General features: G+C 45.2%; 1 protein-coding gene across 22 annotated transcripts in view; it reads left to right on the top strand.

The window, feature by feature from the left end:
* Positions 1 to 265: 265 nt before the first annotated feature.
* The window catches only part of COL12A1 (collagen type XII alpha 1 chain), a 112,523-nt gene continuing 85,045 nt past the window's right edge, over positions 266 to 27,743 (top strand). For 3 of the 22 annotated variants that reach the window (XM_083497249.1, XM_083497254.1, XM_083497258.1), the window contains exons 1-2: positions 4,374 to 4,825; positions 10,284 to 10,388. In XM_083497249.1, the coding sequence (XP_083353375.1) occupies positions 10,319 to 10,388 (70 nt within the window). In that variant the 5' untranslated portion in view covers positions 4,374 to 4,825; positions 10,284 to 10,318. Of the gene's footprint in view, positions 515 to 4,311; positions 4,826 to 5,850; positions 6,162 to 10,283; positions 10,389 to 18,358; positions 18,476 to 19,528; positions 19,673 to 20,293; positions 20,351 to 21,880; positions 22,145 to 23,166; positions 23,332 to 23,660; positions 23,835 to 23,945; positions 24,237 to 25,284; positions 25,888 to 26,667; positions 26,944 to 27,743 lie in introns of those variants that run through there. The other 19 variants (XM_083497252.1, XM_083497257.1, XM_083497262.1 and 16 more) reach the window with 13 other exon arrangements.

Here is a 27,743-nt window from a genome sequence, read left to right as displayed (position 1 = left end):
CGTCTTTTAATTTCGTGACTGCTGTCACCATCTGCAGTGATCAAGGAGCCCAAGAAAGTAAAATCTCTCACTGCCTCCATTTCTTCCCCTTCTATTTGCCAGTAGGTGATAGCAACCCGTTATTGCCAGATGGAAAAGTGGATGGATATGGCAACATTTCCTGCTGATTGTAATAACAACAACGGCCACTAGGGAGGGCTATTGGACAACAAATGGACCTTGCTCCGTTTCCCCCCCTCCTACGCAGAATTCCGCGCAGAGGAGGGTTAAAGGGAAGCCCTTCTAAACGGTCCCTGACAAAAAGGAAGCCCATTTCTGGTGCCTGAGTGGGAGCTCTCTGGATGTGGCAGTTCTGGGCAGCTGGGACCTCTCGATCTCGGAAGGGCGGCTTATCTTTCCCTCGGCCAGCAGAGCGCGGTGGGCGCAGCAGATGCAGCGGCAGCAGCAGAAATACTGGAGATAATCTGGAGCCCTAACCCGCGCGGAGCGAAGGACCGACGCCGGCGAGCAGCGCGTACGTGGTTGCTTTGAATGTCCAGGCGGGAGTCGGAAGGTTCGGGGAGTCTGCGCCAGGAGACCAGGCTTGCTGGGCCCGGGTTCTCCTCCTTTTGCGTTTCTTCCCCTCTTTCCCCCTCCCGGGTCTCGCCCTGCCCGCTGCACCCCTGTCTCTCGGTTCCGCGGGGCGCGCGAAGAAAGGTGCTTTTGATGCTGCGCCTCCTCGCCTTGGCGCTGCCTTGGGACTGCGACGCGGCCCGGCGCTTGGGTAATCAGAATAAGGCACACCTGCGCGGGGGCGGAGGGAGACGCGCAGCGGAGCCTCCGGGGCCACTTTTTCCTGCGCGCCCCGCGCCTCCCGTCTTCTTTCCAAACCAGGTAAGGTGGGGGGGGCACTGGCTTGGGAGAAGGAGCCTCGCCTGATGCGTCGTTGGGACCGAGAGAAAGCACGGGCAGGGCAGCGGGAAACGGGCCTCGTTTCTCCCAGGTACGAGGGAGGCGTATCTACACCATCCTGCGCGACTGGCTTTTGTTGTTGTTGTTTAGTCGTTTAGTCATGTCCGCTTCTTCGTGACCCCATGGACCAGAGCACGCCAGGCACTCCTGTCCTCTACTGCCTCCCGCAGTCTGGTCAAACTCATGCTGGTAGCTTCGAGAACACTGTCCAACCATCTCGTCCTCTGTCGTCCCCTTCTCCTTGTGCCCTCCATCTTTCCCAACATCAGGGTCTTTTCCAGGGAGTCTTCTCTTCTCATGAGGTGGCCAAAGTCCTGGAGTCTCAGCTTCAGGATCTGTCCTTCCAGTGAGCACTCAGGACTGATTTCCCTAAGGCTGGAGAGGTTTGATCTTCTTGCAGTCCATGGGACTCTCAAGAGTCTCCTCCAACATCATAATTCAAAAGCGACTGGGTATAGGTAGGCAAAGGGCAGCAGCACCGCGAGGTGAGGTGCTGGTATGCACGTCAGAGCATTTGAGTCCACCTATCCTTTTTCTTCCAGGATCTCTTTCCCTTTCTTGCCCACTTTCCCTTTTCTGCAGCTGGATGCACGTTGTGGTTCAGGACTCGGCCGGTGCGTCCCCGGGTATCAAGGTGGACTCCTTCTAAGGTGTGCGCTGCGCCACCAGAGGCAGACAGAACTCTTTCGCTTCTCGGGTAGATTCTGGACACGAGCTTGGCCAAGATGAGTTGCGCCTAAATCTCACGGACGGGGATTATTTTATTTTGGGGGGAGTTGCTGCGAGGATTATAAATACCCTGCCTTCTCTGGGATTTAGTGCAAATGCGCGCCATACATTGAAAGCGCTTCCATGGTTGTTTTGGGGGCGAGGCCATGCGCTTTACACGTGCATCGAATGTGCTTTAACTATATGGTGTGGAATGGATCTGCCGCTGAGAGGAGCGACACTCTTTGCTGGGCTTCTCTGTTTTTAGCCTAAGGAGTGTGAGGAAGATAAACGCGTGCATTTCCCATCTTTCCAGGGCTGAGGCGGTAGACTCGGGTCTGGGCTGCACCAGGTGGAGGCATAACTGATGGAATGCTTGTCCACCATCAAGTCAGTGGATGGATCCCTGCACACAGAACGCTAGAGGGCAGGGAGAAGGGGTCTAGTGTTCCCCGCTCCCTTACGCCCTCGTTTTCTGTGAGCAGGGAGCATGCGCGAATGTGCCCTCAGCTCGCAGTCTTGAAAAAAGCCAGGAGAGCTAGACCTTGTAGATGACTGTTCGGCAGCGTTCTCAAAAAGCATAGCTGTTCACTTTGGTTTTTTCAGAGGCCGACGAGGCAACTGCTGCCTAATCATGGCTTTTCTACCTCGCAAGCGAAGAGCGGCTGCATTAAAGGCAGCCTAACCGCAGGCCTGCCTAGGCGTCCTGTTGGTGGGAGTAGGAGGTGGTGGATACTGTCCACTTTCCCGGTTGCCTCTACGGGGATAAATCCCAGGGCACAAGCGGGCGGAAGCCGTGGAGTTCCCAAAGCCCCGCTCGACTCGCTTCGGTTCTTCCTTTCTCACCACTTTCCCCTCTCAGCGGGACACAGCGGCAACCTTTCTTCTCTCCAACCTTTCCTTTCAGTGGCACACTGTATATGTCTAGGGATACTTTGGGCGGGGGCCAAACTAGGCTTTATTTCACCCGGGTCAAAGACCCAGTTTTGGCAGCTCGCACAGGCCGGGAGGCTCAATGGCGCCCCTCTGGAGGCTTCACAATGCGGAAGGCTCGTAGCTCAGCAGCAGAGCATCTGTTCTGCAGGACCCAGGTTCAATCCCCAGCATTTCCAGGTCGGCCCGGGAAACGTCCGCTGTCGGAACCCACAGAGAGCAGCTGCCAGTTAGTCAGACGGACTGATTCGGTGTGAGGCAGCTTTTCTTTTTGAGGACAAGACTTCTTTGGTTTTTCTAATGCTTTGCTGTGGAAGGAAAGACCCCCCTCCCGCAATGGGCTGTAAAAATCGCAGGCAGGGCTGTCAAGTAGTCGTGATTTTATTATTTGTACCCCGCCCATCTGACTGGGTTGCCCGGTGGGCTTTGCTGAGCTGATGACTAGAAGCGCTCTCGGAAGGCTCCCAAATTTCCACGAATGTCGGGCTTCGCGCAGCTTCTCTGGTCAGGCTCTGTCCCGCCTTTCCCGCCCAAAATCCCGGGCTGCCCGGCCGGCCCACGTGCCGGCGAGCAGAAGCGCGCTCTCCCTCGGAGGAAAGGCGCGGGAGACGAGGCGCCACGTTCCAGGGTCTGAGGAAATGATGGTCAAACTTGGACGTTGCATTCCTGCTACTCCTTCCTTCTTCTTCCGCCTCAAACTAAACGAAATGAAGATTTAAGCCGGGTGAAAGCCCTGCTCCCTCCCCAGGGGGACTTGCGAGTCGACAGGAATCCAAGTACTTCAGCTGGAGCTGGGTTGCGAAGCGCGCCAGTTTCAGCCAAAGAAATGCACTGGGCAGCCGCTTCCTGAGTTGTGTTTATTTATTTTTTATAGGTGATGACTTCAAGGGTGGGTGAGTGGGGGGCGACCTTGCAGTAGAAGGATTAGTATACACTGGTTAGAAATGGGTGAGCAACGTGTGAAAGAGGGCGGCGTCAAAACCGGAGATGAGAAAACCCCGTGCGTTTTGGTCTCTCCTCAGGGCGACGTTTTAATTTTAATTGCCCCGCATGAGAACAGCATTCTCCGGGTTCCCACCAAATTTCACACTCGAGTGAGGGTTTCTTCCCCCTCTCTCCCCGATACCAGGGAATGCAATCCTGTGCGCTTGGGACGGCCCGCTCACCAAGTACAGATGACTGCTTTTCACTCAATTTCGCACCCGCGAGTTTGCAGAACTTTTGAATGCCCAAGGAGACTTTGGACTTTCTAGAAAGGCGCGTGTCTCACACCCCTTGACTCCCGAATGCGTGAGCTCCCCACACGAAATAATCCCCTCGCGCAAAATAATAATAATAATAATAATAATAATAATAATAATAATAATAATAATAATAAATGCTCCCAAGAAATTCAGGGTCACTTCAATTTCCCGCAAGTATTTCCACTTCAAACTTCTCTCAGTGAAGACCACATCTTTCCTCTTGTGGATTCAGGGACGTCTCCCCCCCCCCCCCCCGCCAGCCTCCCGGGTGCGAGCTAAGCGCCGGAGGTCCCCAGCGGCTGGCTGCTTCTCTGTCCTGGGCTCCCATCCGGCCCCCGCCTCAGCCAGAAGCCACTGCCGCGCGGCTGCTGCTGCTGCTTGGCTCGGGCGCGGAGGAGCCCGGAGAGCAGCAGCTACGTGTGTTCTTGGCTGGGCGGCCGCTGCCCCCTCCCCGCCCCCTGCCTCCCCCCTCCTTGCCCCCCTCCCCGCGAGCCCTTCCGCGGCGGGGGCTGCGGCTGCGCTCGCGCGGGACTCCTCATGCCTCAGGAATGCGGCGAGGTATGCGCCCCTTTCCAAGCAGGCGAGCGGGCGCTGCTCGCTCTTCCCCTACTAGCGAGGAGAGGGGAGAGGAGAGGAGCGCCTAGCTCATCCCGTGGCAGCCGTCCACCTTTTCCCGCCGCCGTTTCGTAACCGCTTACGAGAGGCGAGCGCGGAGTTGGGAGCAGCCCTCTCTTAAGGAGCGCGCTTGGCGAGAGGCTCTTCCCACTCGGAGAAGGCGAGGCTTGCCGGACGGAGCGACCCCTCGCAGCCCAGCAGCCGCCGCCTCAGCAGCAGCCGCTCCTCTCGACGCCGCCACCGCTCCTGCCTCTGGCCGCGCCCTGCCTCAAGGTGCCCAGGACCTTTTCCCTCCGCTGCTGCTGCCGCTGCCTCCTTCCTGAAGCCGGCTCCGTCGCCGCCGCCCTCCCCGCCAGCCAGCCCTGCCAGCCCAGGTCTGTGCGCGTGCGGCGGAGAGGGAGCCCTTTCTCGCCTCGTGCCGGCAGAGCCCTTGCAGCAGCAGCAGCAGCAGCCCGCGCGCGAAGGCGCCCCAGGCGAGAGGCGCTGCTGGTGCGCCGGGGCTGGCGGCGCGGGCGAGCCGGAGCGCGCGGGCTCCCTGCGGTGGAAGCGTGGATTTTATAGGGCGCGCGCGGCGGGGGGGGCGATGTCCTCGGATTTGATGGCAGGAGGTCGTCGAGGGTCTCCGGTCAGCTTTCCCCCTAAAGGGCAGATGATTCAGGAGGGAGGGAATCAAAGACGAGCGTGGCATCCGACGGCTTCTCATCAGCTCTTGCTTCTGCAGTTCTGGGCTCTGAAAAGGCTGCACACGCAAATAGTTACTGGTTTGCTGCCTTTTTCTCTCCGTTGGCGATTGCTTAGAATAGTGGCGTTTAAAAAGAAAGGCGCGCATCGTTTGTCCCTGGGGATCTTTAGTTCCTGCGCCCCATTTTTATCAAGCTGAGTGGGAGTTGGGGGTGGGCAAGGAATCCCCCTCGACGTGGGCAAGGGAAATCCCTGGTCGCAACTGCTTCACACTGGCTGGGCGTCGGAAGCTCTTTCTCTGCCTCTCTGTCTCTCTCTCTCGCCCTCATCCCGCGCCTTCTCTGGCTGTGCAACAGCTCCTTATATGTAAGTTTCTCCTTTCCAGTCGGTAGTTTTGTTCTGGGGACAATTACTCACGTTTGCTCGTTTCAGCAGGTTTGGACTCAAGGGTTTTTGTGTGTGCAAGATTGCGTTTTGTTTTCATTGTGTGCGAAATGATTCTCTGGCCGGGGATCGACGCGTCTGAAAGAGATCTGCTTCTGCTGCTTCTTTTTTCTCAAGGTCCGGGTGACTGCAAATAAACTGAAATAAATTCAGAGCGGCGGCGTTTCTTGGCTGCTGCCAACTCAAGAAAGGCAGCTCATAAATTGTGCAGTGGAAAGCAGAAAAGTCAGCGAAACTGTTGCTAAGCGATCGGATCAGCGTTTTGGCCAAACTAAAAAGAGAAACGTTTTCGAAGGGTGTTGGTGGTGGGAACTCCAGTCTGGAAGGAGCGGCCGGGGCGGGTTGGGGGCGCTGGGAATATATCTCCTTATAATGCTTTGGCTTCGCTCGGGTTCTTTGGGGGGCGAGTAGCTGCGCTGCTGCTTCTGCCCGGCAGGTGGCGCTGGAAGCTCAGAAAACACACCCCGGACAGAAGCCGCGTCCTCCTCGCTGCTTTAAATGCCTCCTGGGTGCGCACCGGCCGAGGAGCAGACGCGCTCACGAGTGGAGCGCTGGAGAGGAGAGCGTGCGCGTGCTTGTATGCAGGTAGGCAGCGAGAAGAGCAACGAACAAGATCGCTCACGTTGGCTGGCTGCTACAGAAGCGAGAGATTCTCGGTTGCATTAGCACCGCGTGTGTGTATATTGGAGTGGGGGCATATTTATGTATATTTAAAAGCATCCGTTGAGCAGGCGCTTCTGCTGCCTGTGCGCTTCTGTTGAGCGTCAGGTCTCGGGCAGGAACTGGGAAGGTATTGTCGAGTCTTGTCAGTTTCGCAGAGCGATTAAACGTACCTTCTGGCTGTGTGTGTTTAAGAGAACAAAACAAAACATCTCTTTCCATAGCCCAGAAACTATTTCTTCCTCCTGAGCTGTTAATCGCCTAATGATTTACGCCAACTGTTTTGCTTTGTGGTTTGGTCTTGGCAGCGCTATAAGTGATTCAAGTCTATTGCTTAATTACTCGCGCCTTTCCTTCTCGCGGGAATGGGTAAACGAAAAGCTGAAGCTAAAAGTTGCTGTTGGGTATTTACTCTTTTTTAAAAAATACACCAGATCTCGGATGCTTCGTTTATACGGGTTACAAACGTCTCCGCTTCTCATTTTGGGCTATGTAAGAGCCTTTTAGTCTAGACTTGTGTGCGAAAGTTTCAGGGGTTTATACCACTCAACACCCCACCCCCCTTATTGGCTCCCTTGTATTGCTTCAGAGTGAAGACAAGGATGCTCTGAAAACTCTGCAAGACCATTAAACTTGACTAGATTTGCCTATCAGGACAATGAACTTTGGCTCAAGGCCCAGTAGGAAGGCTACAGTTAAATGCAGAATTAGGCACACTGCCAACCTGATCCTATGGATGGGACTTACTCCCAAGTAAGTGTGCACTGGACTGCAGCATTGATCACTGTGGATTTAGAGTCTGTGCTGGATCTTCCAATCTCCCAGGTCTTAAGCAAGTAGATTTTTTTTAAAACCACCCATATAGCTTTTTTCCAGAGAGGAAATACAGAAATCTCCTTGATGCTAAAATATATATTTTACTGCTGCTTTTAAACATTTATAATGTGGTAAATGTGTTGCGGGCAGTGGCGTAGCGTGGGTTGTCAGCACCCGGGGCAAGGCAAGTAATTTGCGCCCCCTAACCCTAACCCCCAGATGTTGCTCCCGGCCCCCCGGCCCCCCCACGCTACGCCACTGGTTGCGGGTGCCACCCAGCCTACAATAGATCGATAAATCAAGTATTGACAAGGAAAAGCATCACTTAACTCCCCCATACCCCCAAAAAAACCCTTCTTAGTATACAGTATGTTCTGCCTCAGTGCAAAATTCTGAGTTCTGCAACAAATGTAATATTTGCATAGATTTTCTTACTTTGAAAATATGTTTTGCTGGATGCAGGGAAGAGCAATGCAGTGTACCTTGGCTACTAGACATCCTCTTAAGGCTTTCTCTCCCTTCTCCTCAGGAGATTTTATCAGACCACGAGACCCACAGTTTTGTGTCTGTGTTTTCAGCCCAAAAAACACCCCGCCAACCACTTTTTTCTTCTGGTTAAAAGTGAAATCTGAGATTTGTAAAGCTTCTGAATTCCACGCCCTTTGCTGAATTCCGCACATTTCTCTTGCTTGCTTGGAATACACACAGAATGCTCCGTTAACAATAAGTAGGGCTAGTTAATGAGTTCTTTCAGAACTGTTCAAAGGAATAAGTAGAGTTAAGTGGTTTGTAGATTTGCAGCCAACTGCATATTTCTAGACCAAATACATCTTCTGTTGCTCACCTCCATCCTGTGTTTTTAGAGTTCTCTTCCTTTCTCTGCATCTGTGTGAACAAAAAACCCCCAATCAAGCTGCTGCGTCAGAGGGGTGCTAGACCTAGGCGTTGGGTTTCATTGGTATGTTACATCCCCTTGTGTATAATTTGTTTCAGACCTTACTGCAGGCAGGCGAGGGGGACAGGATCAAGGAGCTGCATATTTGCAGGCAGAGTGTTTTTATTGCAGTTTCCAAATTACCCTAGACTTCTAAAGTCATCCTTAAGTGCTTCAACAGTTACGGAAAAGGAGCCAAATAAAATCCCCAGCTGAATTGGAGCCAGTGAAGGGGAAGGCCGGGAGAGAGAAGAAACTTCTGAGTTAGCAGTTGCTGGAACTCACGGCTGGCCTCTGCATTTGTTCTGGGTCAGGGGTAGGAAGGAGGATGCAGATGGAATCCCCCACCACTTCCAAGACCACGGATTTCATGCATGCCAGTTGAAGTGCTTTCGGTTATCTCTCCTGTTGTTGGTGTGCATGTGTGAAGGGCAAAAAATGCTTCTTTAAATGCCCTCGTGTCTGTTTTTTAGAAAATCGATAGATGACCGTGCCAGGAAGTTGCATGCCAGTTTTTCTGGGATATTGGTTTCAGTTGCAAAGCACTTCTTTAAAAAAAACAGAAGTTGTGTATGCTTGGGAGGATGTGCCTTCTATTTAATAGCCTCTTTGGTCACTTCTTTTAACAGGCGTTGCATTTTATGAGCTAGACATTTTTGCCCACACACTTCTGCCTCCCTAAGAATGAATTACCCTCCAACCATTCTAGTGGGCAAAGCTTTTGAAAGAGAAGGGAAGTGGAATGGAAAAGGAAAAAACAAACAAGCATCAAATCCTGCTTTCAGACTCTCTTGCCTCCTAAGGATATGCTCCAGCCCTCCTATACCACTCCCTAAAGGATGCCTGTCTTTCTCAACACGGAGGGCTACAGAACCTCTTCCTGCCAAGGGCTGCATTTCTCTGGAGATAATTTGTCAGGAGGCTTGGGGTTGTGGTGGGAAAAACCAGAGGTGGGCAAGGCCAGAGCCAAAACTGGGTGGGGCCTACCTTTCTCTCCTTTTTGTCTCATTCCTTCTCTTTCTTTCTGATACTTCCTTCTCTCTCTGTCTCTCCATCTTCCTACCACCTACAAGGCTGCCAGGGAGGGACAGGTTGCTCTTGCCAAAAAGCCTGAACTTACTACTTAAATAAGACTTTCTTTCCTCGCTCAGTCTGTTTCAGCTTCACTCCATATTTCCCTCCTTCTCTCCTTCCTGGCCCTCCCCACCTGCATGAAATCTGGCTCTTGAGCCATACATTGCTGGCCTCTGATCTGTCCAGGAGTTTATCTATTAATCATTCATCACGTAGCTCAGTGGCACACTTTGGGGACTCAAATTTCATCGGCACCCTGTGTGACACCAGAATTCAGTGGCCCCTTCTCTTCTCACGCTCCATTTTAAATAATCGTTCTGGAGTCCCCTGCAGCATCCACTGCAGTGCTACTGAGGCTCCCCTGAGGCTCCCCAAACCAGTCGTGCTCCCCTAAATCCATCACTGCATAGCTGGAAACAAATTCATGTAACTTTCAGCAGATCTTCTCCCTTCTGCCACTTTCTGGTCACTTCTAATACTTATTTTTACAAAAGACTGTGTGAAATTGACATGGATGATGGTTTTGCACTGCCAGTAGTAGATCAGATGGGATGAACAGGCAAATTGGAAGGACAGGAATTTTCCCCACCCCACTGCCAATGCAAATTGAAGATATGGCATCCTAATCTAGATGGGAAGTGAAGCTTGGGGATAGAGGGGCTACCTACTCCCTCCAGAGCACTGCTACATCATGCCAAAGGCCTTTCTAGTCCAACGTCTTGTTTTCACAGTGGCCAACCAGATGTCTATAGGAAGATGGAGGACCCAAGGGCAACAGCACTCTCCTCAATAGTGATTCCCAGAGCTGGTATTCAAAGGCATACATAGCCATCTTGGATTGTTTCCCCTGCCCCCAGTTCTAGTGAAAATTTGCTGCACTTATGGGCATGGATACATAGCTAATATATCTTCTAGTTTAGTTTGGCTCTAGCTGGCAAGGCATTATGGATATTTAAAGGGAACATAGTATGTATGGTGGCAGTGTGCATGAAGCAGAGGGAAAACCCCATCTGATCATCAAAGCACTTTCAAATAGAGATGTGATCCATATCTTATGTATAACACTGGGCTAAAAAAAGAGAGCTAAGAGGGAGCAGAGGTGTATACTAGCTGCTCAGTGCTCAGCAGCTTTCCTTCTGCTGCTATGTGATTTCTTCTCTTCATCCATTTAAACGACTGAAAGAAATGTGTGCTGATTCTCTTCCTTCTTTTTCTTCCAATAGATTCATTCATGTGGTTGTGATCCAAACTGACAGCAATGAAGACGAGGCTTCCTGCAGCAGTTGCTGCCCTGTGTGCTCTTCTCCTCTGTGTGACAGAGGCTGAAGGTAAGTCATCCCTTCCTTCATTCCTTGGGAAAAGTGATGGTGCAGAATTAAAGAAGGAAACAATTTCTCTTTACGTGTGAGTGCTTCACCAAACCCCCTTTCCCCTCTCTCTCTCCCTCCCTCCGTCCCTTTCCTTCCTTTCTGTGGTTTGTTTACTTCCAGAGAGCAACTCCAGCTGAGTAGCTCCACTCTCCTTCCTCTTCTTTGTTGTCTTCCCAGTGTGCTGTCCACACTGGATGTCTCCTTGCAACCAGAAGCTGGCCTCTGCCCTCCCGTGGCCTCCTTTCCTCTTTCCCTCCCTCCCGGGAGAAGGAGGACACCTGTACAAACTTGAACCTTCTCCTTAATAAGCCAGAGAAACCCTGGAGCGTTCGCACACGCCCTCCTGATGCTTAATTGCTTTGCTTTGTACTGTGAATACATAATAGACACATGCACAGTTCCCCCCTTTCTTTTCTTAAAAAACAAACCCTTTATAAAATAAAATACTCCAACAGAATCTGGCTACCTGTGCATTTTTGTCTGAAATGGGGGGGGGGGGTAGATGGGTGAGGAAGGTGGGAAGTCTTTCCTAATGAATCAAACATTTGGGGCACCGCACTTGCTCCTGTGTAGGGAGCAATAACCGGATCCCTGGAATTAACATGGCAGTTCCTGCCATTCTTTCTCACACAGAGGAGACCGGCTTTCAGCAAAGCACCTCAAAGCTGGTTTGCTCCCTGGGATAAAGCTATTGCAGGTTTTTCCAAACTTGTAGTCAGTCCATCAACAGCTGGTGACCCAACGCCTGTCATCCCTAGCCAGCAGGACCAGTGGTTAGGGATGATGGCAATTGTAATCCAAAAACAGCTGGAGACCCAAGTTTGGGAAACTCTGGACTATTGTTCCCCAGTGCCGGTAATGGCTGTTTGCTGCAGGTGCTGCAGAGAATCGATCCCAAGGCTCTTGAGGTCATGCCAAAGTGCCTGGCCAGGCAGCTGCTGGTGCCAGGAACTCAGAAAGCATGCAAATAGTCACACTCATTCTGGCGCTCCGGGAGGGCCTTGGGCATATGAGGGAGGGGGTGTGCATGTCGTTCTGATGTCTCTCTCACACTGCCACCTGAGGCAAGTGGCTCCTTGAGGCTAAGGACAAGGCTGGTTGTGGTCCTCACAGTAAGTGTTTAGTAACTTGGAATCTTCATGCCAGAGCCTCAGAGTTCACAGTCCTGGTTTAGAATGTGTGCTCATAAGGGAGGAAGGAAATCTCTAAGCTGGGATTTCCCTTTCTCATCTCAAGCAGTGCTGAATGACCCCTGGCATATCCACTGTCCCGGGGGTGGGACTAACCTCTGGCTCTCCATATGGTGGAAGTTTAGCAACATCTGGAGTGCAATAGGTTCCTCATCCCCATGCTGCCATCACACATAACATCACACATAACATACTTTAAATAGGTGAAGGGTTTTCCCTTCTCTCCTTTCAACCTCTCAGATTATTATTATTATTATTATTATTATTATTATTATTCAGTGGCAACACCAGTGGTGAAGAGCTGGGATAGGGAACTTAGAGCCCTTCAGATATTGCTGGATTTCCAATTCCCAACAGCCCAAGCTACATGGCCAATGGTCAAAGATGATGGGAGTTGTAATCCAACAACAGCTGGAAGGTAACAGGTTCCCCACCTTTGGCCCAGAGGAGAGGAGAGGAGAGGAGAGGAGAGGAGGGAAAGCCCTTTCCCCATGCTTTGCTGCTGTGAAGGAGGGGATATTCAGGTCAAACATGTGCACAGCAAACCATTGCTGGCTGGGGATATAGAAAAAGAGCAAAAAAACCTCTCCTTACTTTATCCATGCACTCATCCATCACATTCTTCCACTCAAAACTCTTCCTTGAGATTTGTTAACCACACAATTAGCATTGTACTGAGCAGCACTGAATGCTCATAAATTTTCATACAAGAGTAGAAATGTAATCTGGTAACTTGAATGGACCCTCTTGATTCTTACACATATATGAGAATTTTTGCATATCTGTTCTTAATCTGCACAGCTGGGGGGGAAAACCCCTATGTACTGTACTGTTGCTGCTGCATCCAGAGGGAGGTAGTAGCTAATAGTGCCAGCACTGTGGATTTGTGCAGATGGGACTTTTCCAGGATCTTATTCTGTACAGATTGTAATTTGCTGCATCCAGTTTTGGAAGCTTCAAGTCTGCTTAAACTTTGGTCACCTCTCTTGTTGACAACTGCACCCTTCTCTCTAGCCTTGCCTTGTCACATCTCGGTGCCATCACCACTATCCAAAATTCTGCTGCTTCTGTTTTCTCCCTACTATTAGATTCCGCCCCCCGCATACACCCTGGGGCCTGGACCTATCCTTTTCTTCTCTGTGCTTATGCTATGAAGTACCAGGATGCAGCCTCTAGCAATCTATGTGCAGCATATTTATCCTGGCAGTGCCCATAAATAGTGTTTAAAGAAAAAAATACATTAGGTTAAGAAAAGACTTAGGGTAAACTGCATTTAGGCAATATGTTTACAAATCCTGGTGAGGGGCACATGTGGCTCCTCATTGTGGATGTGTTTCAAGATTTGCCTTTGATACACTGGAGCAGATTTCAGACCTTTTGCGTGCTCCATTCTTTCTTAATATTCCATGGAGGAGGGTGGCAGTCGTGCTGTGCCACTTCCCCATTGGATCTGTTGCGGAAGGTCCTGCTGGAGACTTCAGCTCCATAACATTATCCTGGCTACAGCCGAAGACACAATGTAAAGGACTTCTTGTGAACATAGCACCATGATGCTGTCACAGCATGCAAAAGTACAAACTGAATGTGTGCAACTTGGGAGTAGCATGTGCTGCTCTGATGGGATATGCATCAAGTATGTATGAGGGTAACGTTTATCTATCTGTGTCAAGTTGCTTGGGAGCCTTTGGAAATCTGTGTTGAAGGATAAGATGTGGTTTAACTGAATGTGTCGGAATCGAAACCAACATTCCAATCCATACATGACCTCAAATGTCTGACTTGTACTTATGGTTGGTTCTAACCTAAGGCCACAATTCCTAAATCACTGACCACAGAAGTCATTGAGACTGTCCAGTGTAGGTGGTTTGATTTTTTTTATTTTTATTTTTTTGCATGCAGATCTGAAATGATTACTGCTTTTCAGCTTCTAGCTGGCTCCTGTTTTTATTATAGGTTGCAACAAAACCAAAATATTGGTATCTCATAAAACAACACAGACATTGGTTTTTTTGCCCTGCCACAGACTGGTTTTAAAGCAGTTCTTTCCCCCAAAGGAACCCTAGAAACTGTAATTCTTGGTGGGGAGGGACCGTGTCTGTTAAATGGGTATAAAAACTGAAAGAAGCTTGCTGTTTTAGATGTATCTCCTAGAAGCCCAAAACTCTGTGATTTGTTAAAAAGGTGTAAACCCTCCCAGCTAAATCCAGACTGGTTTACTTGTTTCTACAAGCCAGTAATTAATTTTGAAATGTTTTCAGCACCCTCACCCCCTGTTCTAGAATTACAGTCCTTTCTACCCCCAATACAGAACCAACCCCTCGGTTTTTCAGGCGAGCATGACAATATACTTCTATGCAGTTCCCAATTTGGGAGAGTGGGGCAACAATAGGTGCCGTTATCCCCCTCAAATCTGATGATTATCAGTACGGCGTCTTCTAGGGTTTGGTTTCTGTATATTGGAATATTCTTTTTTCCTCCATGGGGGGAGTATTCCACCGTGTCAGTTTTCACCTGAAATATGACTTGTCACAGCTCAGGCACTGAACAGACTTTCAGAGAGGTGATAAATTTAAGGTAAGGCTCCATGAGTGGGTCTCTGACAGCTGGCCCTCCCCCCCCCACCTCCCCAGCTGTCTATGCTTTAGGGGAGCATGTCTAAAGCTGTGCTCTTCATGTGTAGGTTGTTTCCTCTTTGATTTAGAGCTCTGATCATGTGGAGTATAGAACCAGAAGGTGGAGGCACTTACCTGACTTCCCAGCAGGTGAGTTGCTGCTGCTTACCTGGGGTGGGGGTGGGGCAAGATGGTGGTGACATTGGGGAAGGGCAGATGGCGCTGGCTGAACCACCAAGATAGTACATTACCTTTCTTGATGCCTTCCCCTCTTCCTCCTGGTAAGTAGCAGCAACTCACCTGCTGGGGGAATTATAGCATTGCAGTGTTGGAAGGGACCCCCCCAATGGTCATTTAGTCCTACCCCCAACAGTGCAGGAATACTGCCTATAGGTGTCCCTGTGTGGTCTCGAACCACCAACTTTCTGATTAACAGCTAGAGGCAAGGACCCATCGCGTTACTGGGGCCATGTTAAGAAGTAAGCCAGTATGCAACTACTTAGCAGCTATATAGCAAATTACCTCTTCCTTATTCCTTAAATATTAAATAAAAACACACACATACACACACGACATGGGCATAGTCCACTATACATTTCTGTCATGGCTTGGTAGCTTAAGTCTAGCCTTCTTTTAAATATTGCTTTCCTATCTCGTTAGATATTCACAGGGAGTAGCCAGATAGTGTCACCTGTAAAAATGCTGTCTTTTGATTAATTTTTATTGCATTTGATACCCAAACCAATGTGAGAGATAGACAACCTCATAAAGGGCTTGTGTTCCTCATCTTAACTAGTCAGCGTATGTTTACAACGCTAACAGTTGTGTGAACTTGATCAATATAATGACTACTTATTGCTTATGTTTATTTTAGTGAGAGAAATATGCAGAAAACAATATAAATCATACCCCTGTTCTTGGCTTTACCACAATACTTTCAGTGGTATAGAATAATTTGTGAGAGAACTGAACCTGGGAATGTTTCCTTGATTTCTGTGGGACTTGTTTCAGAGTAGACACGTGCAGGATTGCATTGTGGGCTCCTTTTTTCAGTGTATTTTATACACTGGTACAGTTATTTGACTAGAAACAATCACACAGTCAGGAAGCACTCAGAAGACTCTTCACAATGTAATAAAAAAGTAATTAAATTGGCTCATAGAATACTGTATTTTATTAGTATATTACTTGCTTTCGCTATTTTGAAGTCTGATTTCCTTAGTCATCCATAGTAGTGAAGTTAAAAGACAGGTTTGGATCCAACCAATCACTTTATGCATGAGGAAGGGCTTGTGCATGTCTAGTGGGCTTCTGAGAAGCAGAAGCAGACTTCCTATGCCACATCAGAAACTGCTTTAGAAACACCACTCTGTTTCAAAAGTGGTTTGGTATGATGCATAGGGGAATGCTGTTTGAGAAATAGAAGATATTTTAGTTGCACAGAAATAGTTGCATGGTACTTTGGATCCTAGTCAGAGGCTGCAAGCCTGCCTTTTTGTGAGAAACCGATAGGTTCTAGATTCATTGACACATTCATTGAGAAGTAATTCTTTTTTTTAAAGTGTGCCCTTTGTCCAAATCTAGCAGAAGTACAGATTGCAATCCCATCACACTTCATTTGCAAGTAAGCCCTACTGAGCTTGGTTATTTAGCTTTGAATTTCTTTGAAATAAACTCATGTATGATCAAGTTTGGAATAAACTCATGTATGAGCCATACTCCTATGGAAGTAAATAATAATTGCGCCGTTGAATTTGCTACAAACAGATGATCTCATATGAAAGTTAAAAGTGATGTTCACACTATATAAATATATATGCCAAGTGCCACATCTGAGTTTTCACAAAGCAAATTACAGTCTTTTGAAATGTTAAAGACTTTTCCCCACAGTTAGTTTTTTCAGTTTATCTGGAATCCGGTCATTTGGATATCATCAAGGTGGGCTGCTGCTGTCCCTCAGCAGTTACAGCCTAAGACCTCTGCTGCTTCAGGTCAATTTACCTTCAAGGTTGGTGGTGCTATTTTTTTCCCATGTACTGATTATTTAAAAAAGAGCATGCTCAGGTCAGTTGTCTCTGCCTTTGCATTAAATTTGTCCTGAGCCATTGCTGTGGAAACAATATTTTATAATGGTATTCTTTAAATTGTTGTGCATCCTACTATTAACATCTATTGCATGACTTTGGTACAGTATATAAATGTATGCTTTAAGTTTTGACTGCAGAAGTGTGACTGGCTTAAACAGAATGAAGAGTCAATTGTACATGCAGATTAATATTCTAATCTCACTGCCTGTGTATGGACAATAGGAAAAATAACATGTATTCTAGTTACTACTATATCTACTACAGCAACAGCACAAAGCCATATTATCCCATTTTCATTGGAAATGACCATATGTTAAAAAACATTCACTATTTATTCAAGACCTCAAGCTCCCCCACATATAATTGTATGAAATTTTGTTATGCATTTTTAAAGCTGTGAATCATTTGGAATGCACACCGATGAAGTGCTTCTGTGGTCAATGGAACTGCAGTGCCATAGGTGATGAGTGAATTATCTCCCTGGAAGTAGTTAACATTTTGTCATTGATTGCTCAGAGGCCCACTTTTCAGTAAGTTGGGTTTTTTTTTTAATTTAAAAAGGCCAAATTAAGTAAAAATGGACATCTTCCAAGAAAACCACAAGATATGGCTCATTCACAATGCTTGCCAAACAATCTGAGGTATTAAAGGAAAGCACAGCTGAATTTCATCTGCCTTTGTTAGACTTGTTTAAATAGTTATTTATAGAACGCCTACCATGCACTGACAGTGAATCAGTAAAATCCTGCATGACTCAGCATGAACAGTTTAACCACGAGAATATCATTATAAAATATTACTATGAAACGTCTTTGCGTAATGATCCTTGTACATGGAAGCTTCCGTCCATTGTGGGAAGCTAAACCAAAATAAAAAAATTGACTTTTCATATACATACATGCATGATGCTGCAAGATAGCGTATGTAAACTATTCCTTTCTGTACTGTTCCGTTCATCGTCTCATTAGCTCCCACAAATTTATTTGCAGTCATTCGTTTGGATCACTGATGACCTTTTCCTTGTCCCCCCCATACATTCTGTAAATAAATGTCTATAAATATACCTTGATGTTGTCTTTCCATAATTAACCATTGTTGTGTACACGCCATACTGGCATTTTGTGTTAAAATGCCATTCTTTAGTATGGATACACCTGCTGCAAAGGGGACATGATAAAAGATAAACAAAAAGTTTACACCTCAGGAATAGTATAGCAAAGGTGGTGTAAACAGAAAATGTGTGGTTTTTTTTAAAAAAGTTATACATAATAGTTCAAATGTGATAGGTAATAATTTCTAATTTGTTAACCCCTTCATTCCCAATTTTATGTATAAGCAGATTCAAGATAAGCCACTCGGGCAGCTTTTTGGAACTGAGGGGTTAAACTCCAAGAACAAATATATGCATATATATATGTGTATGGTATAAATTGAGCTCTGAACCGCTCAAATCTTTACCACATTCCAAAATACATATTTCTCTTTTTCTCTGCCAAGCTTTTATTTTATAAAAAAAGTTTCAAATGTGCAGAGACCATTTTTAAAAAGACCGATAAATTCTTTGATGTCTTATTGAAAGGGATTATTGTGTTAATGTCAAGTGATCTCATGGTGTTGTAAGCAGGTTGTGATTTGGCATGCTTCTACGAATTGCACCCAGCATGTTAAAAACATTCTTTTAATTGTGATGTGAAATGTTTGCATATGTGGTTATTATCTGTGAACTCATTGTACATGTATCCAAATGTGTTTTCTATTGTGCTTGATTTTGCTGGCCATTCTTGAATGACTTGGCAATTCAAGAAACAAATGTTCTGTGCTGTCCTCTGTAATGTGTATTCTCTTTGATGTGTTTTGTCATATTCCATCAGCTTGTATCCTCCCTTTGCCAACAGCATATCCTTATATGTGTTGGAAACAAATTTATGCAAAGACATATCTTAGCAAGCTTTGCTTAACATACATTTTTTAAAAATTTAACAAAATGTTCATTTGTTCAACATTTAAACACACTCTTGCTTGGTGTAAATCTTTTGCAGTTAATCCGCCGTCAGACTTGAATTTTAAAATTATAGATGAACATACTGTTCAAATGTCATGGACAAGACCATCTGATGCAATAGAAGGTTACAGGATAACAGTGACACCTGAAGCTGGTAAGTTTTGGCGTTCTAATAAGCTGAAACCTCAAATAATGCAGTCTTGCTCTATTTCATTCATTTTTCCTAGCTGATTTTTTTTTTGGGGGGGGGGGTATGTCCAAATACAATATGAAAATACATACCAGGGACAGCTGTAATTTGTCCTAAATGGTGCCTGGTAATCATGTTCAGAGTGGTTTCCTGGCAGGTGCACTAATTCTAGAGGGCAGAGGCGTCATCTGCCCTCTTAATATTCCTTAAAGGTAAAGAGACCCTTGACCATTAGGCCCAGTCGTGGCTGACTCTGGGGTTGCGGCGCTCATCTTGCTTTATTGGCCAAGGGAGCCAGCGTACAGCTTCCGGGTCATGTGGCCAGCATGACTAAGCCGCTTCTGGCGAACCAGAGCAGCACACGGAAACGCCTTTACCTTCCCACTGGAGCGGTACCTATTGATCTACTTGCACTTTGACGTGCTTTCGAACTGCTAGGAGCAGGGACCGAGCAATGGGAGCTCACCCCGTCATGGGGATTCAAACTGCTGACCTTCTGATCGGCAAGTCCTAGGTTTAACCCACAGCGCCACCCGCATTCCTTAGCACAAGCCTAAGCCCCCACTAGCGAAATCACCTAGACAAGTGCAGCATCAAAGGCAGGCTCCTCCTAAGCATGAGAAAAGGGGAGCAGCAGCTATTGAAGCTGTGAGGCGCTGGGCAAGGCCTCCTCCTGATCATGTTCCCACCGTGGCAGCGCCAGTCCCCAGTTTGGGAAACCCTGCTGAATGCGATAGAACGTGGCAGGGGTAACTGCCATTAGAGTAGCTGGGTAGTAGGCAGAAGGGCCATGACAGCTTTGCCTCTATGGCCACACTCTGATATCAGTGCAATTCAGCCACTTTCTGCTGGGCCACTGTACTATGAACATGCTACTATACCTATTTCAGGAAAAGAAGTGACCGTGAAGTTTCTACATTTCTTTCATTGTTAAATAGGTAAAAGCTCTCTTTTATTGTTTTGAATGAAACTTTGCAACTATGACGTGTTTATTGTTCTACATATATTGTGTTGCAGATGGACCTACTAGAGAATTTACCCTAGCACATAGCGCTACCCAAACTTTATTAACAGACCTTACACCTGATACTGAATACGTTGTAACGATAAGTTCATATGATGACAGAGAAGAGAGCATATCTGTCTCTGGACAACTTACAAGTAAGTTCGCATTATTGATTCAGATTTATCCAGAGAGTCACAAAGGTCTCCCTCGGGAGGTAGTGGACTCTCCTTCCTTGGAGCTTTTTAAGCAGAGGTTGGATGGCCATCTGTCATCAATGCTTTAGCTGAGATACCTGCATTGCAAGGAGTTAGACTTGATGACCCTTGAGTCCTTCCAGCTCTACAGTTCTATGGTTCTATGACCCTGGTATTATTTGGGCACAGTTTCCTGTCCCCATATGCTTCTGTCATGTAATGAGCAACATTCACCTGAAACATCCATCATTCCCCCCGCCTCCATAATAATATTTCAAAAACCTGAAGGCATGCAAGAAAACTTTCACTTGCAATGAGGTTATCAGATAAATGGGGTTATCAGTATGTTGGCTGAACCCACCCTTGCTATGACTTTGCTAGGCTTTCTCCACATGTTGACTTTTGTAGTAAATGTGCCCCCATCTGTTCTGAATTTGAAGGAGAATAATGGGATGTGAATCACTGGAGAAGCCCATATGTTTTTTGGCCCTATTTACATACTCTCCCAGCACGTCCTTAGATTCTGACAGTTTATCAGTGATATGGGATACTTCTTAATCCTATGTTATTTTGTTGTTCCAGTTCAAACAGGTGGTTTAGTAACAACAGAAAAGAAAATCGAAGAAGTTCAGTTACAAAGTAAGTGACTTTGCCCATTTAAAATCACTTAAAATCACATTAGGAACGTGAGACAGTTCTTTTTAAGTCAGCACCGCCAGTTGCCCATTGAGCTGTGCAAATTCTTCCTTTCCCTTTTCTCAATAGGTATGTCTACTGGACAGGGAAAAGAGTGTTTAGTTACACCCTGTCCCAATCATTGTATTACAGACACTAGTCTGTATCACTCCTTGTGCTGACTGCTAGGTCTGGTAGCTAAGGAGGAAAACATTTATTTATTTATTTATTTACTTACTTACTTATGCAAGCTTTTGTTTCCTGTCCTCTAGACACCTTAAAGTTTCCATTTTCCTTTTCTCTTTTGATCTTCCTTTCTCCATTTAAAAGTTAATTTAGCCTGGTGAGCTATCAGCCTTTGTTTTATTCCTCAAGCTTTCCAACCATTTAAATTTTGGTTCAGAGTGTGGGAATTCGACTCTAGTTCCCATTTGCAGAGTATGTGGAAGACAGTCCTGGGTCGTTTGAACCTTTTAATTAATTTTCTTTCCCCCCTCCTATAAGAACTACACAAGACACTCTCTTTAAAGAAAGAGAGTGTTTACGTTTAAATAACATGTAACTTTTACTTAGTGTAGTTGCAGTTGCAGATCAAAATATACAATGCAGATGAATGATACTTAAGTTGCTAAAACATTTTATATAGATTAAACCAGTGATGGCCAAACTTGGCCCTCCAGCTGTTTTCCGACTACAACTCCCATCATCCCTAGCTAACAAGACCAGTGCTTAGGGATGATGGGAATTGTAGTCCCAAAACAGCTGGAGGGCCAAGTTTGGCCATCACTGGATTAAACTGTTACAGACTAACTAACTCTGAGGCAGACAGCAGCAGAACAGTTCATACCTGCTGCTCTAACTGTTAAGATTTCTCTACTAACTGCCATAACTGTACCAACTGCCATAACTGCCACAGAGTGTATGACGTCATAGAGTTCTACAGCTCTTGCAATTAACCCTTTACATATACATTTTGGATGCTAACATTCCACACAGAGGACCTCATTACGGTTCCTGTAAATCAGGCACCTCCAAACTCGGCCCTCCAGCTGTTTTGGGACTACAGTTCTCATCATCCCTGACCACTGGTCCTGTTAGCTAGGGATGATGGGAGTTGTAGTCCTAAAACAGCTGGAGGGCCGAGTTTGGGGATGCCTGCTGTAAATGAACAAGAATCTGATTCTAACTGTGAAGTGCCAACAAACAATTTATTTTTAGTCATATATTGCCTGTATAGTAAGGGGCTTTATACATATTATAGGTTGGATCCAGAGATCCTGTAGGTGGAGTTTCACTTATGGAATCTCCTGCTTGTGGAAGGAGAGGAAATATGTGGATTCTTCCTCTGAAAATCTATCCCTTCTAGTCAGTGTGGGAGGTGGTGCAGGAGTCAATGAAAATTGTCTCATATTTCTTTGTAGTGCATTACTTATGCTACATTACTTGTGTGGTTGTATGGCAATGGTCATTAATTTTGATAAAATTATATTTCAGGATGTTCCCTCAGTGCTGTTACAGATCTAGTTTTTCTTGTGGATGGCTCTTGGAGTGTGGGCAGACATAACTTTAAATACATCTTGGATTTCATCGTTACCCTTGTGTCGGCCTTTGATATTGGAGAAGATAAGACAAGAGTTGGAATAGTTCAGTACAGCTCTGATACAAGGACTGAGTTCAACTTAAATCAGTATTTCAAAAAGAGAGATCTCATTGAGGCAATAAAAGGAATACCATACAAAGGAGGCAATACAATGACAGGTATGGACTTTTAAATATTATAGTAATCAGGGATGTGCACCATTCTCAAAATTCACCTTGTATCAGTAATGTTGGAAAGCAACCTGATCTGTTTTGGATGCTCTCATTGTTTTTCTGATTTGACTTGTTATTTGGGTCCAAATTAGTTCTGTTAAATCTGAAGCTCACATTCCCTCCAATTGACTATAAGAGGAATCTAGAAACTGATGGATGAAAATTGCAGGCAATAGATCTGGCAAGCGATAGGCAGACCCAACCAGGTTTTTTTGTATGCAGGGAACCCTTAAAATATATTTTGTTATTTTAAAAACTACATTTTTTCTTTTTCTCTGCCAGAATTAGAGACAGTTGGTAGGCATAGTTTCCCCTTCTGAGGGGATGAAGCCTGAGAATTATCATAATGATAGCTGCAGTGGTTCTCCCATTATCATTTGGTAGGTGGGTAAAATAGAAATCACTTGTGTGAGTGTAGAAAAACAGAAGAATGAAAACAATTTTATTGTAGTGTTTATTTTAAATTTTGTTAGAAAACAGAAAGGATGCTAACACTCCTCCCCCAAATTATTGTGGTTTGAGTGCCCTGGAGAAATAATCACTTTGATTAAAACCAGGACTTGCCCTTCAACATGAAAATATCCTGTGACCTCTCTACCCATGCACTGCACTCTACACTTCCTCCACATTCAGGGTGTTTCCCTAGTCAGTTTTTTAAAACAAATGCAGTGATTGCTTTAATTTTACAACAAAATGCAGTGTCACAGAGCTTTAGGGAGTCTGATCCAGCTCAAGATGCATCATTAATGGTGCAATCCAATGTGGACATGTGAAAACTTCATCAGAATCAACTCAATTTGCCTTGTCATTTTGGGCTGGACACAGAGCTGAAAACATGGATGAGTTTCAAGAGCTTATAATTTTTCTTCATTGATTGTGCTGCCGTCTTGATTTTACAAATTTTGAATTTCATCTAAACTTGGAACATCTGTGGATTTTTAAATCACAACCCATTTTCCAAATTTCAGGAGAAGCAATAGATTATCTGATTAAGAATACATTCATTGAATCTGCTGGAGCAAGAAAAGGCTTTCCTAAAGTGGCAATCGTCATAACCGATGGAAAATCTCAAGATGAAGTAGAAATCCCTGCAAGAGAACTTCAGGGCATAGGAGTTGAAGTGTTTTCTTTGGGTATGTCAGATTTCTGCAACAATTAAAGTATTAGTACAAATATTATGGAAGTATATTAAAATTGTGTTAAAAGACCTGGGGAATAGTTTGGAAAAATGTATGCCTGCCAATTAAAGGATATAAAAGAAGTCACTATGTGAAGCTCTCTAGAGAGGTTGTCCCACAACCAGGAGTGGGGTTCTCTGCTGAAAAGGCCCTCTGAATCTCATGTTGTGGGGACACTCAACATTAGCTGGTGATGTTGGGGTCTGGGTAGGTAAAATGCTATCTGGAGCACTGGTGTATCACTGGCAAACATATTCACATATTGTTACTTTCTTCTTTTGAAGGAATCAAAGCTGCAGTCGCCAAAGAGCTGAAGTTAATTGCCTCTCAGCCCTCACTGACTCATGTTTTTAATGTGGCCAACTTTGATGGCATTGTGACTATACAGAATGAAATAATCTCGCAGGTGTGCTCAGGTGTTGATGAACAATTGGGTGAATTGGTCAGTGGAGAAGAAGGTAAGGGACATTTTAAAGTTTCACAAGAACTAGACTACTTGTGTACATAATCAAGCATTTCATCTCCTTGTTCTTGAGATCCAACTGGATCTTTATTTTTATTTTTTTCAGCTATAGAGCCTGCTTCAAACCTGGTAGCTACGCAAGTCTCATCACGATCCATTAGAATCACTTGGCATCCATCTCCTAGTGAAATAACTGGCTACAAGGTGGACCTCATTCCAATGATAGCTGGTGCCAAGCAACATTCATTGAGCGTAGGACCTCAGACTACTGCTTTTAATGTAAAAGACCTTTCACCAGACACTGAATACCAAATCAATGTATATGCAATGAAAGGACTGACTCCCAGTGAGGCAGTGACTATTATGGAAAAAACTCAGGCAGTAAAAGTTCAAGTGGGTAAGTTATTGGCTACTAAGATTGCAGAATCATGTTTGAATTGCATAAAAACAAAGCATTCTTGGGAAAAGATAGTTGATGTAAAAGACATAAAATATAATTTCATATTTTTCTTTTTAACTGTATTTTAGAAAAGCTTTGGGGACTGGTGTTGCAAGGCAAAAAAACGGGCTTCTATTAATTTATCTAAAATGCACAGAGAGAAATAAATGGAGGACAAAGGTTCATATCCTATACATACTTACTTAAGCATAAGTTCCACTCAACAATAGGATTGCAACAATATGCTGCGTACATATTTTACATGATATCAGAGAGAGAGAGAGTTTGATATCCCGCTTTATCACTACCTGAAGGAGTCTCAAAGCGGCTAACATTCTCCTTTCCCTTCCTCCCCCACAACAAACACTCTGTGAGGTGAGTGGGGCTGAGAGACTTCAAAGAAGTGTGACTGGCCTAAGTTCACCCAGCAGCTGCATGTGGAGGAGCAGAGATGCGAACCCAGTTCCCCAGATTGCGAGTCTATCGCTCTTAACCACAACACCACACTGGCTCTCAATGCCTAATAAGATATGGTTGGGCCTGATGCTGTCAACTGATGGCAGTGGTGCTGGCTTGGGATTTAGCAGATCCTGGACCAGTTCAGCCTCTCGGCTTCCCCACCATGGAATATTAGAAATCTAACTTCTGTTTGCCATCATCTAACTTGTTGCAGAAATGGCATGGGAAATAAAGCCTATGTACTAAACTATTATTCATACCAGGAATCTCTACCCCAAAGTGTACACCCCCCCAAAGCTGTATGACTGCCTATTTAGTAGGTGATATCGGAGCTCATGTAGTTAGCATAGTAGCTAAGAGAATATGAATCTCTCTTCAAATCTTGCCACCCCTGTGAACACAAGAGACAAACTGCTGTCTCTCTGCCTCATCACCACCCCGGAAATATAGGAATAATTCATGATGGTGATATGTAATGCTTTGAACACTCTGAAGTGCTAAATATAAATACTAAGTGTTCTCCCCCCTCCCCTTTTTCTTTACACAGAGTGCTCAGAAGGCGTGGATATAAAAGCTGATATTGTGCTTCTGGTTGATGGCTCCTACAGTATTGGCATCGCCAATTTTGTTAAAGTAAGAGCATTTTTGGAAGTGCTGGTTAAAAGCTTTGATGTTTCGCCAGCCAAAGTCCAAATCAGCCTTGTTCAGTACAGCCGGGATCCTCATACAGAATTCACTCTGAACAGATACACTAGAATTGAAGATGTACTTCATGCTATTAACACCTTCCCCTACAGAGGTGGATCTACAAACACAGGCAAAGCAATGACCTTTGTAAGGGAGAAAGTCTTTGTTCAAAGCAGAGGTGCAAGACCAAATGTCCCAAGGGTCATGATTCTTATTACTGATGGGAAATCGTCAGATGCCTTTAAAGATCCTGCCGACAGACTAAGAAATTCAGATGTAGAAATATTTGCAGTTGGTGTTAAAGATGCAGTACGGTCAGAGTTGGAAGCAATTGCTTCAGAGCCTACAGAAACCCATGTGTACACAGTGGAAGATTTTGACGCTTTTCAAAGGATATCGTTTGAGCTTACACGGGCTATCTGCTTACGAATTGAACAGGAACTTGAGGCAATTAGGAAGAAAGGTGAGTCGCTCTTGCTGTGCAGAATTTTTAATTTAATATTGGTTGATGAAATATGAAATGGTATGCAAGTTTAAACAGAAAACTTTAAAACTTAATATAGAAAACACAGTACTAATTCTGAACTAGACACTGATACTACTAATTTAGTGAAACATAATTATGCAATGATAAATATCTCAAAACAATGCTAGTAAGTAAAATAAGAACCATTAAAGGAAATCATGCAAAAAAGTAAAAATACAGCATCAAAATATCATTAGAAAATCCCATGTATATTGCAGAAGTGCCCGCTATAATGCAATCGTGATAATTAACAATGTACCCAAAACCACACACACCCAACTCAACAATCACACTCCCCTTATGCATAGCACATCACTCCATACTCTCAATTGCACTTATTCAGAAGCATTATAGCCTCCAGCTGTGCATACAAAGCATAGCCCTCATGGCTAATGATAGCTTTAGCCAATGATAGCTTTCTCCTCTCCCCAGCTCTGCCCCCTCCCCCAGTAGGCTTTTAGGCTAGGAGTGGGGAACCTGTGGGTTTCTAAGTGTTTGGCTGTAGTTTCCATCAGCCACACCTGTCATGGCCAATTAAGAGGAATAATGGGAGTGATTATCCAGAAACATATGGAGGCCACAGGTTCCTCTGTAACAGCTTGTTAAATCAAGATGTTTCTGTATATATAGCAACCAATTGTGTTTATACACCTTACTGGAAATTGAAAAGAGATTTTTCTAAAGCCTTCATTTGTTCACTATGTGCTTTTTTTTCAGCAATTCACTTGGGAGCAAGGGATCTGAAGTTTTCAGAAGTGACAGCTAACAGCTTCAAAACGAGCTGGTCTCCAGCAGGACCTGGTGTTTTATCTTACCTTGTCAAGTACAAGGTGGCTATTGGCGAAGACGAATACTTTGTTTCTGTACCAGCTCCGCTTACTAGTACAGTTCTTACCAATTTACTACCACAAACCACATACACCGTCAGTGTGATTGCAGAATATGAAGATGGTGATGGACCTCCTTTGAATGGGGAAGAAACAACTTTAGAAGGTATTGTTCCTATTGTCCTGCATCAATTCTCCTTCCTGAAAACCAAGATAGGGGCCCTATGTATGTGTTTGCTGCCCCTGCCCCACCAAAATTAGCTCTAGGCTTTGGCACACACCAAGTAGCCATGGTTGAATATGAATCAGTATGTATTGTGTTCAGATAACAGCTGTCTAAGGCAGAACTGTATATGAGGAACATACCAAGAGATTTACCATTGGTAAAAGAGAAAAGGTACAAGGCTGCAAGGTGTATTTACTAATCTAACAGATACATTAAAACCCTTTGGTCATTTGAGTTTCTTGGGTCTACTTCCCTGTGTTTTCTAGAGAGAGGCTATACATTGTATCTTTCTTATTTGGAAAGTCCTGTATCACAAACCAATTTGGCGTTCCTGAGGTGGTAGAACAAAGACGGATAACTCCATATTGAAGCTGATTTTTCAGCACTTCAAATGGATTAAATTTCATATTTATGGGAAATCCCACTTTCCTGCCAATGCCCTTTCTTTCTCATTCCTCCTACATATTGATAATACTATTTGATAATACTATTGATGTAGAAAGTAGTGGTTTTATTGTGCTATTTTTTGGGTGGAATCTCAAATGATGTCGAGGAACAGTATGTGCAGAGTCCTCTGTATCCCAGTTCTGGTTGAAAGGCATAACTTAATACAGTTCTATTCCCCCATCACCCAATGAGATAAACTGATTTAAAATTAAATTTATTGGTAAAATTTGGACCCTACCTTTCTACTGGTGTTCAAAGCAGCTAATATAAAAAATGTTGTGTGTTACATTTTT

The sequence above is a fragment of the Podarcis liolepis genome, assembly GCF_965112155.1.
Source record: "Podarcis liolepis genome assembly, chromosome: 3".
Classification (NCBI taxonomy): Eukaryota; Metazoa; Chordata; class Lepidosauria; order Squamata; family Lacertidae; genus Podarcis; species Podarcis liolepis.
The sequence above is the reverse complement of the archived record's forward strand: the minus strand, read 5'-3'. Positions and strand labels throughout refer to the sequence as shown.